Consider the following 15,831-nt stretch of genomic DNA (forward strand, 5'->3'; position numbering starts at 1 on the left):
ATACTACTGATTCATCACATTTTTGTATTTATTTATGTTTTTAACTGATGCCAACTCTGAGCAATAATTTAAGGGATTCACTATATAAAAACGTTATGAACATGGGGTTAAATAACCTATTTTAGCGACTAAATTTCTCATGCAGCTAGACTTGAGATTAATAAAACAATATAGACCTATTTAGGCTTATTTTGAGATTGATAAAAGAATTTAGGTTTTATTTGAGATATACTCTACCAGAGAAACTACGTACATCTAAAGAAAGAAGGAAAGGTAGACATAAGACCATGGGCGAAATGAAATCCCCCCCCCCCCCCGACAGGGGTGGATCGGAATTTAGTGACTAATTTTTTGCTTTGATTTTGTTTATATTAGGTAAGATTTTGATACTAAACCATCACTTGCCACAGCACAGCCAATGGGGGTTTTGAATTTTAAAAAACCTAATAGAGGGTTTTGAGTTTTGATTTTAAAACCCCACCAATATTTACGATAAACCCCTGCTTCTTCAATATAAAAAAAGCAAATTACACACTCAAAATTCTATAAAGAGAAAAAAAGTAAACTCAAAACCCTCTATTAAATTATAGGGCCTACACTCAAAATTCTATGAGTGTAGCCAAAAGTGTTTTGAGTTTAAACTCGATTCGAATCCCCTCCAGCGGAGTTTGAAGCCAAAAAAAAAACTTCTTCAATATAAAAAAAAAGCAAATTACACACTCTAAAATCTATGAGCGTAACCAAAGGTGTTTTGTGTTTAAACTCCCCGCCAGCGGGGTTTGAAGCTAAAAAATACATCTTCAGTGTAAAAAAAAAAAGCAAATTACGCACTCAAAATGCTATGAGCGTAGCCAAAAGGGGTTTATAGTTTAAACCCACCTTTAGAGGTTTGATGCTAAAAAGTACCTCTTCAATATAAAAAAAGTAAATTACACACTAAAATTGGGGGTTTTGAGTTTATAAAGCCCTCTCCTACAGATGGCTTTTTAAAACCCCTCCAGATGGTTTTGAGTTTAAAATCCCCCTACAGAGCGCTTTGAGGTGGAAAACCTCTATCTTCAATGTTAATTATTCTAAAGCAAACTACAGTTACCAAATTGTATGACCGTAGCTAAATTGGGTTTTGATTTTAAAAAAAACACAAAAAAATCCAGAGATTTTTTAGTTTATAAAACCCCCAACAGATGATTTTGACGATACAACTTCCCTTTTCGATAGAAAATCTAAAGCAAACTACAGTCACCTGATTTCAAGAGCGTATTCAAGAGATGTTACACATTTCTACCAGTGGAGGGGTTCCATTAATAACGTACAGTGAATAGTCATCTGCCGAAATTGAAAAACACTAAATGTGGCTCAACAAAGATGGCTAAGACAGATTTTAGGAGTCAGTTATAGAGATCGGGTCTAAATCAAGGAAATCAAATGCTGAACTGGGAGTCTACCCTTTAGTAAGATTGTGACAGAGCGTCGCATGAGGTTTGGGGGACATATATGTTCTCCGACAAAATGAATTAGGCATAATAAGAGTTGCGATGACATCCTAGTACAACTTGGCGCCACACATTCATAGAGGTCCTCAGAGAAGTAGGAAGAGGCTTCAGACATTGCCAGTCACAGATTATTGTGGAAACAGCTTGACGGCAAATGCGCCGAACGGCGTGGGAGGGTTTAAGACAGTAAGAAAAGCACATTAGGTTTTTGAAATAAAACTTTTTAATAGCAGGAAAATGCACTGTACATACCTCAGAATATGCATTTTGTGGGCTTTCAATACCAGAAATAGTGCTTGGCGTCGGGGCTCCGGACCCCCTTGCTAGCTATGGCGGGGAGTCTACAATTTTTCCATTAACTCCAGGAAGAACCTATTCAAGGGCACAGTAAACGTCTTCCAAAAAAAAATATGAAGGTTCAGAATGTAATAAAGATTATGTACACACACACACATACATACTGTTGTAACTCTTGGGTAGGCACTCAACGTAAAGGCAGGCAACACAACACAGTGTAACAGGAAATAAAGACAGGTGTTTATTCACGAGGACAAACACATAGCATCCTTCAGCTTCCTCAGAGTCTTTCTACTAATTTACCAGTCATTTAGACAGCAACCCGAATGTGGACCAACGACAACCTTCCCCGCTTCGCTCCAGGTCCCTTCTACAACCTTCAGGCAGCACCAAAAGCTGGCTTCTTAGTTTCCAAACATTCAGACTCTTCACAATCCCTGATGCACTGTTCTTCTCTCCATTCTAGTCTCTTCCTGTTTACGTTCACTAGTGCGCTAGTGCGCACCTCAAGCACTGGTGCAAGGCTGGGTTACAACACTACCCCCACCTTAGTCTTTTCGTCCCGAAAAGAAATATGTTCACGGTTGATCAATGCAGTTGGAGGTCGGTCAGTGGGAGTCACAGATTGCATCCACACTGCTCTCTGCAGGTGCCGTTTCCTCTTTCTCCAGTTGACCAACTTTCTTTCGACACGATGTCGCAAACGTGGCCTCTCCATCCTGACGGTTGTCGCTGGCGTCAGCCACCTGACACATCGAGTGATAGTGACAGCTCTTGTTGTTGTTAATGCAGTTGATTCAGAACTGCGCTTCATCAGACCCTTTCTAAGGATGACTCGTGAAAGAGCTGTAGACCCACACGAAGCCACGCTGTTTAACCAACTGTCAGCCTCAGCCGTCCCAGGGAGAATGGTCTGTAAGGCACCTTTACAACGTTTTAAGTGCAAAAGTCCATCAGCTGCAGGGTTCCTCTGACCACCTTCAGAGCCTCTCTCGTTGGTGAAAACAGAAGTACCGAAGTCCACTGGTTTCAGACCCTGTTGATGGGTTTCTTGACATTTGCACTCCCTTCGTGAAGCACCGCATGTACAGTTGTTGCTTACCACCTGAATGCAACAATCAAAATTCAAGTTCCCCTCGTAGGTACTGGCAGATCGACAGGGGTCCTTAAGGTCCAAAATGACAGGCTCTAACGCAGGCTCAAAGTTTTCCTGCTCCGTCCAGGTCATTGTTGCACTCAAAGCTGGTACAGCAAAAGTTTCAGTCGCGTAGCAGACTTCTTCTATTGCTTCGACTGTCTCTTTCTGTTCATCTTTGTGCTTCTTGTTAAGATTGACGCATTCTTTGTAACTATCAGTACAGCCACAGTCTTGAATGAGTAACGGTTCATTGTTGTTGAATGATGTTAGACTCCTCTCTCTTATAGGATTAATCTGGCCTTGCACGTTACGTATCAGTTTGTCCATAGAATGATTCATCGAATCCTGGAAGGTACAAAGTTCACTTAACCAGTTCTGCATGGTTTTCAGCACCTCACCAATATCTGGTTCTACCTCAAACAGGTATATTTCCGGATCCTCCCCTTCATCAACAAGAGCCTGCCAAAGACTGGCTCTCATTTTTTCTTTTGCACAGAAGATCCTCAGCTCCCTGGCTCGGAGCTCCTCTTTTAACTGTTTACAGCTAAGTTCATCTAGCTTCCTAAGCGTTGCCATTCTTTCCTTTCGTTGAGCTGCCCAAATCCCACTTCGACACCAATTGTTGTAACTCTTGGGTAGGCACTCAACGTAAAGGCAGGCAACACAACAAAAGTAACAGGAAATAAAGACAGGTGTTTATTCACTAGGACAAACACATAGCATCCTTCAGCTTCCTCAGAGTCTTTCTACTAATTTACCAGTCCTTTAGACAGCAACCCGAATGTGGACCAACGACAGCCTTCCCCGCTTCGCTCCAGGTCCCTTCTACAACCTTCAGGCAGCACCAAAAGCTGGCTTCTTAGTTTCCAAACATTCAGACTCTTCACAATCCCTGATGCACTGTTCTTCTCTCCATTCTAGTCTCTTCCTGTTTACGTTCACTAGTGCGCTAGTGCGCACCTCAAGCACTGGTGCAAGGCTGGGTTACAACAATACATATAAATATATTTATTTCGCGGGGGGGGGGGGGGGGGGGTGGCGGAAAAAATCCCAAAGTCATTGGTTAATATGCATGACGCGTAGGACGTAATCATCTTCTTTTTTGAAGTAACGTCTGTATTATATAAGATAAGAAGATAATTAAGATGATCTAAATTCTAATCGTGCATGTTAACCAATTACTTCAATTCTGCCAAGTCACTAGTTTTCCTGACTAGCTCAGGCAACCCATTCCATGCTCTAATAGCACTAGGGAAGAATAAGGAGCATTTGTACAAATTTGTCCTAGCATAAGGAACGAAGAATGTGCCTTTATCTTTGTGTCTTTCTGAGTATTTTATTAGATTTTTTTATATTTTTTTTTTGTATTTGAAGATTGTGGCTCAGTGTTTTATGTGGGCCTATAATTGCTGCTTTACTTTTGAGTCTTCTGTCCTGAAAACTTTCTAAATTTAGTGATTTTACGAAAGGTGTTACTCTAGTCAAATGTGAATATTATTATATATCTATTTAAGATATTTATTTAAGATAAGAATATATAGATCTAGTTCTACAATATTTGCCTATGGTCCGTGGTATAACCTAAAAGAAGTACCGGAAAGACGAAAGTTAAGTTTTTGAAGAAATCCCAGCGCCCTTAGCGACGACTAGATTACACATTAAGACACTTTATTAGACAGTTTTATTTTTACTTGTTCTCTATAGTTCTTAAGTCCAGACAAGATCTAGACTAAATCCAAATAGTCGGTTAATCTCTAATTCTTTCAATTCAGAATTTTAGGATGCTATTTTATAAATCTTTATCTTAACAATATTGTATAGTATATTTTATATTTAATCACTGTCACTGTGAATGTGATATTATGCAATCATCAAACTCAAGTTTTCAAAGTGAATCAAAGTAAACAAGTTACAATTGTCATTTGTTTAATAAAATTTCACATAAAAGGTAGGCCTACTTTGTTTGAAAATAAGTCATATAATTGTATAATATAAAGCCCATATAGATCAATGATCTAGATCTATTCTCATTTCTTTAGGCTTATAAATTATAAATAATCAATAGCATCATCTACGATGTCAGCTATATACTTTATATAGGGCCTAATACACAGATAATACATATATAACATATCTACATAGATATATATTGTCATTATATATTTTAATAGATTCTATTTATATTGTAATGTAGTCTATAATGTTATCATGTCATAATAATTAACTAGTTAGTAATTCATAATTGGATTGCTGACTGGCCAAGTGGTGGTAAAGCATGACTCTGGACTGTTATCTCAGAGGCAGCTTTAGGGGATGGCAAATGGGGCAACCACCCCAGGCCCCATGCCTTAAGAGGCCACCACAATAAAGAGAATCTTTTATAACCAGCAGCTCATTGTAAAAATATTCATGGCCCTGATATGACATTTGCCTAGCCCTAGGACCCCACATGCAGCTGGCTAAGACCACCTCTGGTCATCTCAAAAGTCCCATGGTTGAACTCTGTCTGTCTAACTGCTGAAGGTTTAATTGGGCTAAGATATTATAATCTACACTTCTTAAATATATTAATTATAAATTATATTAATTAATTTTAACATCCATAGTAGTGACTACTAAAATCTAGGTCTAGATCATCTATGCTTCTTTTAAACCTAGACTATTTAAATGTCTATATAATAATTAATAATATATAAGGTTAAATGTACTGGTGACTGACCTTTGATTTTTTTTCATAGAACTCTCATTTCATAATTTTTTTTCAGCCGTTTACAATTCAGCAGATGAAATTCAGCTTTCTAGCCAGGGTACTGTGGTATCTCAATACCAAATGTGTCCATCAATGTTAAAAGATAATATGCATCTTTAGTTTAAAAAAAAAATGTTTTAATAAGTTTATTATCACTATCATGTAGACCACATGGTTTATGTTAGTGAACCATCATCTGATGTTCTATGCTAACACTATTATTAGTGTGCAGCCTTTTTTGTTTCTTGTAAATATTTCCATTTTAAACGCAACATTTCTGTTTATGTTTGCTGTGCTGTATTAGATTAGAAGATAAGCTATAAGATATTAAGCTAAGAAGAGTTGACCTACATATGGTTATATTAACATCAGATAGTGAAGAACTAAGTTTGGTTCTGAGCAATGTGTCAAAAAGAGGTTTGACTATAAATGAGGACATTAAAAATCTGTTTGCTTTTGCTGTCAAACATTGAACCTTAAATTTAATTTTAATTAATTTAATTCTTTATTGTATTTTTGTGCTTTTATAACAATTTGAACTTTTTGTTGTATTTGTTAAATATATCTGTAGAACAAGTATGACCAGTTTACCACGAATAACTCCACCCTGCACACCAAGGTCTTTTTCTGCTGCAGCTGTCTATGGTCCTTACCCACCCCGGGAGCTGACTTCAACATGGAATCAGGTCAAATTTCCACAAAGAATAAATCCACTAGCTCCCCCACCACCAAAAAGGAGAATAAATTCAAGCTGGGAGACAACTCCACAACACTGGCACAATGACAGACGAAGAATAATGATGCAACAAAGGGAGCATGAAAGATATCACTCGGCTTGGACCAAACCGTATTACGGGCCACCAGCTGACAAAGAAGCCTACAGGTATTTTCTCAAAGATAGGCCTTTTTATTTGGCTTTATCTCATAAGTAAAGTGCCCCTTTCAGACCTTGTGATGTATTACAGATGTATTAAAGTCATCTGTTTCTATGACCAACGGTTAATGAGGGTGTCATGTGGCCAGCACAACAACCAACCGCTTTACTTTACCCAACTAACTTCAGGTACCCATTAGAGTTGACTCTGGGGCTCCCTTAGAAGCCAAGCACTTTACCACTTGGACACCAATCCCCCTGCTTTTTCATATAGCTTATCCGAAATGTAATAATTATTCTAATAAATGGATACATATATATCACTTGTTCATGATCAAAGCATTTATTAGCTATAACCAAGAAGCTTATGAGTATGGATGTAAAGATGCATAATAGGTACAAAAAAGTTTTTCATCATTGAAAACACAAATGAAAAAACAAATTTTGTTATTAATTAGAACTTTTGCTCCACTTCACCCTTTAGTCACTTCACCCTTTAGTCCACATGCCTTTTCCTTTTGATGTCTGATTCACCAACTGTTCATCTAGTCCTACAGCTTTCTTCACCCAACCTTGCCCAATCCCTCCTGAAAGATGTTCCACAACTGTCTTCAATACTCTCCTGTTATTCTCAACTTAGCTCTTCTTACCTGCCCCTACCACTATTACATGAAGCCTGTCCTATACATGTACCTAGCCTGGGTCCAGGGATTTAAGGGCCTCCATAAAAGAGAAAATTATATCAGAAATTTGACTGGTCAGAAAATAAGAATAAAAATTTCTAACCTTTATCTCGCTTTTGTTTGGCTTGCAAAATGCCATGATTTAGAAGTGTACTCTTGTAGCATGCCCAGAATAAGTAAATACAGCTTTGGATTTACAGTAGTGCAAAAAAGAGATAAAATTTACAATAACTATTTCTTTCTTCTAAAATAAAGCATGCTTTTAGATATAAGTATTTTTATTCATTCCTTCAATCATTAAAGCTTTCAAAAAATTGTAGGAGTGTCCACAAAAATCCAGCCCCAGGCACTGCACTACTTAAATCCGGCACTGCCTGGGTCGTACAGTTAGCACAGTCCACTTTTCTCCTCCATTAGGTATTACAATAATTTGTAACATGGAAACTATAAATGAAGATATATATCAAGGTGATATGTTTTAGAACAATTTTGTTCAATGTGTTGGGCCTAGCAGTTTGATTTAAAATACTGCAGTCATCAAGAAGAATTAATAATAAGAGAAGACTGCAGAGTCTTGTAGCTTTAAAAATAATTTCTAATAAGTTTATCATCACAATCATGTAGATTTCATGGTTTATATTACTGAAGCATCATCTGATGTTTCATGCAATACTATTATTAGTGTGCAGCCCTTTTTTTGTTCTTGTTAATATTTCCATTTTAAACACAACATTTCTGTCAATGTTTGCAGTGCTATATAAGATACACAAACACTGTTCAGCTATTGATATACTTATTAATATTCATAAATAATAGATCTCATTATATCTATATGCCCTTTATGATAGAATGAAAATATCATTCTCCATAAAAATAAAAACAGAGTTCATTTTCCTTTTCTTAGTATATGAATGTGAGATTGGCCTTTTACCAACCATCATTTAGATGATCATTTAATAACATTGTTAGGGCAGGCTCATCCTGAACCATACCTTCATAACAATCAGTTCATTGAATACATATGGATATTAACAATGTAATAATAATAATAGTAACAAAGATTTTTTTTTTTTTTTAATTGCATTAATATATTATTTAAATGTCATTATATATTACTGATACTGTTTGTGAAAATTATCTAAGAAAAGTTCTTATCTTATCTTATATAATACAGACGTTACTTCAAAAAAGAAGATGATTACGTCCTACGCCTCATGCATTTAGTCATGCATATTAACCAATGACTTAAATTCTGCCAAGTCACTGGTTTTCCTGGCTAGCTCAGGCAACCCATTCCATGCTCTAATAGCACTAGGGAAGAAGGAGTATTTGTACAAATTTGTCCTAGCATATGGGACGTGGAATGTGCCTTTATCTTTGTGTCTTTCAGAGTATTTTATTAAATTTTGTTTTTGTATTTGAAGATTATGGTTCAGTGTTTTATGTATTATTGCTACTTTACTTTTGAGCCTTCTGTCCTGAAGGCTTTCTAAATTTAGTGATTTTACTAAAGGTGTTACTCTAGTCAAATGTGAATATTCGTTTGTTATGAATCGCACTGCTCTATTTTGTTTCTGTTCTAGTTTCTTAATGTTTTCTTGAGTTGAGGGGTCCCAAACAGAGGATGCATATTCTATTATTTGCCTAACCAAGGTTAAATAACATTTTAGTTTTATGTTCTTATTTGATTTATAGAAATTTCTTTTAATAAATCCTAATGCTTTGTTTGATTTTTTTGTAGTTTCATCAATATGTGGATTCCATGACAGTTTTTCATTTATTATAACACCTAGGTATTTTGCGTTTTTAGTCTGTGTTACTGGTTTGCCATGAATAAGATAAGTGGCATTAATTTGTTTTAGTTTTTTTGTTACTCTTAACAACTGACATTTTTCTGGGTGGAAAGACATGCTCCAATTTGATTCCCATTTCTGTAATTCATCTAATTCTCTTTGTAAAATATCTGTGTCTTGTGTTGTTTTTATTGTTTTATATATTATGCAATCATCTGCAAATAATCTGACTTTTGTTCCTGAAGTAATGCAATTTGGTAAATCATTTATGTAAATTAAAAATAGTAGTGGACCCAAGACTGTTCCTTGAGGTACACCTGAGTTTACTGTTATCGGTGTTGATTTAGAACCATTTATTATTACAGTTTGTTCTCTCCCTATCAGAAAGTCTTTAATCCACTGATGCAGTGGACCATTAATGCCGAAATATTTTAACTTTTTAAGCAAACTATGGTGGTGAACTTTGTCAAAAGCCTTAGAAAAATCTAGTAAGATAGCATCTATTTGTTCACTATTATCTAAACCTTTTGAAAAATCATCAATTAGTCCTATTAGTTGTGTTTCACATGATCTATATTTCCTAAAGCCATGTTGGTATGGTGTGAGGACATTATGTTTGTCCAAGTGGTTTATGATGTTGCTACATATTATGTGTTCTAGGATTTTACATGTGATGCTGGTAAGTGATACTGGTCTGTAGTTTCCTGGGTCAGATTTTTCTCCTTTTTTAAATAGGGGGGTGACATTAGCTTCTTTCCAGTCCTTTGGTACTCTGCCCTGGTTAAGTGAAGCCTGAAAGAGTATTTTGAACACTGGGGCTAGCTCATTACTTAGTTCTTTGAGTAATCTAGCTGGAATACCATCAGGTCCAGAAGCTTTATTTGGTTTGGTGTTGGCTAATAGTTTTTGAATTCCATTTTCTTGTACTACTATATCTTCTATGTTGTCTACTTGGTTCAAATTCAGTAATATGTCTTTGTCTCCTGGGGCTGAGAATGCTGATGCAAAGTATTTGTTTAGAATGTTTGCTTTAGTTTCATTATCATTATGTATTATGTTATGTTTATCTTTTAATGGCGCTACGCCTGTTGTTTCCATTTTCTTACACTTAATGCATGACCATAGGTTTTTGTTGTTATCTTTAGATATTATATTGTTTATGTATTCACTCTGTAGCTGTCTGCTTACTTTTTGGGTTAAGTGTTTAATTTTTATATACTTTTTGTAAACTCTTTACTGCATTAGTTTCTTCAAATTTTCTATATAGGTTTTCCTTCTGTTTACAAAGCTTCTTTAGTCTATTATTAAACCAGCATTTATTTATTTTGTTTGGTGTGTATTTAGTTGGTATATGATTTTCTATAATGCTTTTAAGATGGTTTTTAATGAAATTCCAGAGGTCATCGACTGGTTGGTTAATGTCTTTTTCTAATAAAAATGTTTGTTGAAAGTTTAATGCAGCTTGGTGTAGTTGTGTTAGGTTACATTTATTCCAGAGTAAGATTTTTCTTTTGGGTTTTGTATTGGCTACTGCTTTTATCTGACTGTGTATTTTTATGATCTCATGGTCTGATAGACCAGGGATAATATCATAATCAACTACTAATCCAGGTCTGTTGGTTAAGAAGAGATCTAATTTGTTGTTTAATCTAGTTGGCTTTTTAATGATTTGATCTAAACTTAGGTTGTGTAAAGTTTCTATGAAAAGCTCATTTATGTCCTTAAGGTTTTGGTGTTTATCTATGGTTAGTGTTTTCCAATTTATATCAGGTAGGTTGAAATCACCCATAATCCAAAAAAATGCATTTTTATTTGTCTCTTTAAGTGTCGTAATCTGATTACATAGTTCCTGCATGTATTCTAAACTAGAATTTGGTGGTCTGTAAATGCTGCCTATTATTAGGGATGTTGAGGTGGTATTAATTTTACAAAATGTTGATTCTATATTTTTTGAGTTAGGTAAGGTAATTTCTTCTGCTATAAGAGTGTTTTTTTATTGCTAAAAGAACTCCTCCATGATTATCAGCCCTATCTTTTCTAAAAATTTCATAATTACTATTGAAAATTTCTGCATTATAAATTTCAGGATGTAGCCAAGTTTCTGTGCCTGCAATTATGTCTGGTTTCTCACATTCTAATAAAATTTCTAAGTTTGCTGTTTTGTTCCTAATGCTTTGAAAATTTATTACTAAGGTTTTAAGGTATTTTGGTGTTACTTCTTTAGAAGTTTGTTTAGTGAGGCTGTTGTATTAATTTTAGTAGATTTAGGTTTAACAGGAGTGGATCTGGCTAGTGGTTGGTGAGTTTGGTTTGGGATGGTGTTTAGGATGTTGTATGGGTTAGAAGTGTCTGCATCAAAGGAATCAAACAGTCCTGATGTAAACTGAGGTAACCCACACGGTACACAGTGCCATGATGCATCTTTGTTGCCTAAGGCATAATACACAGGTGTATTCATAAGGAGACATGATGCATGGTACCATTCATTGCAGGTGTCACATTGAATGGCTTTCTGTTTCATGGTGCATACTTTTTTGCAGATGTTGCATCTATCTTTAGATCTAGGCCCTGGATTTGACTCTACATCACCTGCTATTAATATTAACAGTGATAGGTATTTATTTCTGCTGTGTCTGATTGAGAACTTCCATTTGTGATGGGTAATCTTTTTTAGTGTTATGGATGTGTATGTTAGGTTATTTTTTAAGTTGCTTTGATCTAAAGTGTGATGATTGATTATGACTGTTGTTTCCTTTTTAAGTTTAGTGTTGACTAAGGTAGATCTGGTTCTGTGTTCAGCTAGTGTGTATTTAGTAATTATTAGGATAAATAGCCAGAGCAATTTCATGATGACTGTTGTTGATTTTAGTTTTTAAAGGGGTCTAGTCTAAATCTAGTTTAAGGTTTACAATGCCTAATTTATGACTAAATCTAAATTGAAAGCTAGTTGGTATCTAAAGAACATGAATACTGGTATATTTCTTTTTGTTATATTTTGGATAAAAATGTGCCATTTCAATTATCTAACTGACAATAAAAGTCATGCAGTCATGCTTATATGTTCTCTTCTTCTTACTCTCTAATTAAATTTAAAATAAAAAAAAAATGTACAAAAGATTGGATTTCATATTTAATTTAAACATTGAAAATCTCAAATCAAGTACTCTAGTACATTTCATTTTAGGCGGCACTTTCGAGAAGTTTTAAAACAACAAATGGCTGATAGTGACGAAAAGAAACGAAGGGATTTTGAAATAAAACTTCATGAAAGTGAATCCATTGTTGAATATGACAGACAATGCAAGTTACAAGATTTTCAAAACATTATAGACAAGTATAACTATTTGAAACATTTCAGGGATGAAAATAAAACTGTGAGTATATATTATTGTTGGATGTATTTGAATTATTCATATTTTTTTTATAATCTGTTTATATTTCTATTCAACTCTGCTTCAGACATTGAATTTTTTATTTCATTTTTTTTCATTGCAGTTCATGGAGGGGACTTGGGAGAAATCTCGTATGGACAAGATGTTGACTGATAGATACGACAGAGAAATTTTGCGCTACAACCCAATTAACTGGAGTGGAACTTTGTCTTGAATCATGATTGCAATAATAATTAGAATGGCTCATTGGAGTAAACATTATTTTAAGAAAATTGCTTATTGCAATTACTGCCCTACATAGTCTCAAAATGTTTTTTTTTAAATTGAAACAGCTTAAGCACTACTCAGATGCATTTCATTGTTTTAATATGATAGTTTCAGCTTTTTAAATGTAAGATTTCCTTATCATATTTGAAACAGTGAGAAACAATTTACAGTTAGAAACCTTTTTCACAAAGTTTAATGTGTCAATAGACATAAATAAAAATTTAATAAAAAAAAACTACATATTTTTGTGATATTAAATATTATCCTGTAAAATGCATAGCTTAACATTTCAAAATATTTTTAAAAATCAGACATATCATTGCAATGGATTATTTAAAAGTTGGTTGCACTGTGAATCAATGACTAGAATAGTCAGAGTAATGGCAGATTGCCATTAATTTTAAGAAAAGATAAATAATAGCATTTATACTTGTAGGACATAATTATCTCCACTTTTGAAGGAACGTCTGTAATTTATAAGATAACATTTAGCACGTTTTTGATATTAAGTTTCATTAAAAAAATTATTTTGCTTTAAAAGATATAGGCCCCTATTTACTTTTTTTTTCAAAACTTTATACCAACATCTCTTCAAAAGAATTGCATTTGCAATAATGTAGGGGCCTATTACTTGTTAAATCGGGCTAATTGTCTGTCTGGGAAATGACTGTTTATTTTATTGAATAAAAATTTTTTTTTTGAATAAATATGTGTTCTTTCATATAAAAATGTTTATTGATTGTTAATGCTATGTTGGCTTTGAATTTGTTTGCCTATGTTTTGTTCTGCCTTTTTTTGTAATTCACTTTAATGCCAAACAGTATTTTCTTTCTAAATACAGTATTTAACATACCTTTATTTTTTTAATTAACTTTCACTTTTCACATATTTCTATTCACAAAGGCCCTGTGTTTTTTTTATTTCACAAGTTGGTAGTTTTCACAATGTCAGTTTTATATGCATGTTTTTTGTGTAGGTAATGAGTTTTTTTTTTATTGTATATTATTTACCATGCAAATGTTTGAGTACAAATAACTACACACAATAATGGAAAAACCACAGCATCAGATTTTTTTTTTCACTTATGAGAATTTATTTTTTTGTGTTGGGTAATTGTTCTTCAATAATAAATTTGTCTAATTATGATGTTGTGCAAGAGTAGTTTTAATTTTACTTAATATTTCAGAAATAAGGTGTAAGCATGTGCACTATTATACAAGTCAAAGGAATAATAAGTTTTTGTATTTTTGTGTTTTGTTTCAGCAGACAACTGGGGTAATATCTGTGGGGTTTCATTTATTATCCATTTCTACTATGTAATGGTAGCTACATTGGATAAAAATGATTAGATCTAGATTTATTTGAAAAGTAGAGTTGCCAGACATGTTTCTGTATTAAAAAACAAAATATGACAAAAACTATTGAAATTTTGTATCAATTTTAAGATATAAACAAGTAAATTTAGGGGAAACAAAAGATAAAAGTTAAGATTTCAACATTGTAAAGTAAGAGAAAGAAATAACTAAAAAATAAGGAACTTCACTTTTATTTACTTTTAAAAGAGATTGGCTTTGGTAACTACTTAACCCTTTAGTTGGCTGCTATCACACTTTGTCATTGTTTTGGGTCTTGAGTGTAATGATTCAACATAAAGAATTGAATTATGTCACGTTTCTTTTAATTTTGGGTGACCTCAATGATATTGTAAAATCCCGAGTAAATAAGCTCACTATCTAGATGCCAGTTGAAAACTTTTATGTTTTTTTTTTTTTTGTTGCTTGATTTTTTTGAAGGCCCTTATTATTGAGAAGTCCTTAATGCTAATTAATTTCTTCCTTGATTGTAAATAATGATTGTATCAGTTTTTAATATTTGGTCTCTTCACTGCAATATTTTTTAAATAGATTTGCACATTTTCACCTTTTTTTTTTTTAAATCAAAATTTTATTTTCCAAAAGTGTACAGTGAACTTTATTTAAACATAAAAAAAACTATTTAAGAAAAAAGTTAGTCCTTTCATTTATTGTTATTTAAATTAATTTTCTTTAGTGTTTGTCAGGATGAAAAAAAAATATTTTAAAAATTAACAAGCAGTATTTAAGCATACTTGAAGGAAAGAAATATCTTGGCATTCATTTTACACAGCATTTAACTTTAGAATTCTTTAAATGTTTCATCATTTCTCATCTGTTCCTTGACTTTCGTTGTAGGATGTTGTGACAGCTTGCATAAACAAATCCCTCCACTTTTGCCAGTCAGCAGCTGTTCTTAGTAGGAGATCAAGAAAGAAGCCGGTCCATTCTTTTATGTTATCCAGCCAGCTTTTCCTTGGATGGCCTTTTCTTTTTGCTCCCTCCAATAAACCTTGAAGGATGACTTTGACAGTGAGTCAAGTCTTACAGTATGACCTAACCAACACAGCTTTAAACTCTTCACACTATTTAGAAGTTTCTCCTTTTTGCCAGCAGGAGTGTTGATTTGTAAAAGTTAAAAGTACAAACTCATATTATTTGTCTTCTTTTCCTGGTAATTTCCCAGCATTTTTCTGTAGCATTTATTATCAGAGGCTTGAATTTTTCTTTCAGCCTCAGCATTCTGTGTCCAACTTTCACAATCATATAGGAGTGCAGAGACCACTAGTAAAGAATACTGTTTTAATTTTACTCAGAAGCTGATGTTACTCTTCTAGAGTTTACTCATGACAGTGGATGCCAAGCTTAAGCAGATTTTTATCTCTCTTATTGATCCTCCATATCTTGTTATGTTAGACCCTAGGTATTTAAATGAGTCAACTGCTTCATTCAATATCTCATACTATCTCCAACACAAACTAGAATTTTGCTTTTTATCAGCACTGATTTCCATACCTACTCTAGCTACAGCACATTCAGTTTTGAAGTAAGATCTTGTACCTGGTCTACATTTTCTCCAATTTGAGATTGAAAATAGTCCGCCCATTTACGGTCAAGCTAGTAAATCCTTATATATGTTTCATCATGATATGATGCTCCAGAAATATGTTAAAATGGATATCCTAAAACTTTGTCCAATTTGATTCTTCAGAAGTACTGAGCTATTCCCATTTTGGTATAGAGCTTTGTTAACATCAAACATGTTTTTCAAACCCAGTCTAAAGCTTTTTTGA

The 15,831-nt window shown here is 33.9% G+C and overlaps 1 protein-coding gene across 1 annotated transcript; it reads left to right on the top strand.

The window, feature by feature from the left end:
• The first annotated feature begins 4,567 nt into the window (after positions 1–4,567).
• Positions 4,568–14,429, top strand: LOC106056538 (uncharacterized). Its single transcript, XM_013213319.2, has 4 exons — positions 4,568–4,876; positions 6,249–6,560; positions 12,212–12,401; positions 12,523–14,429. The coding sequence occupies exons 2-4, from the start codon at positions 6,256–6,258 to the stop codon at positions 12,631–12,633; spliced, it is 606 nt and encodes a 201-aa protein (XP_013068773.2). The 5' UTR covers positions 4,568–4,876; positions 6,249–6,255; the 3' UTR covers positions 12,634–14,429.
• Positions 14,430–15,831: the final 1,402 nt, after the last annotated feature.

Source organism: Biomphalaria glabrata, chromosome 4 (genome assembly GCF_947242115.1).
Source record: "Biomphalaria glabrata chromosome 4, xgBioGlab47.1, whole genome shotgun sequence".
Taxonomy (NCBI): domain Eukaryota; kingdom Metazoa; phylum Mollusca; class Gastropoda; family Planorbidae; genus Biomphalaria; species Biomphalaria glabrata.

What these genes read in the sequence shown, in the direction of transcription:
- LOC106056538 (XM_013213319.2), top strand. Translation starts at nt 6,256, where the DNA reads ATGACCAGTTTACCACGAATAACTCCACCCTGCACACCAAGGTCTTTT. An exon ending in GCTGACAAAGAAGCCTACAG is followed by an intron (nt 6,561 to 12,211) that starts GTATTTTCTCAA and finishes ATTTCATTTTAG; the next exon opens with GCGGCACTTTCGAGAAGTTT. An exon ending in TCAGGGATGAAAATAAAACT is followed by an intron (nt 12,402 to 12,522) that starts GTGAGTATATAT and finishes TTTTCATTGCAG; the next exon opens with TTCATGGAGGGGACTTGGGA.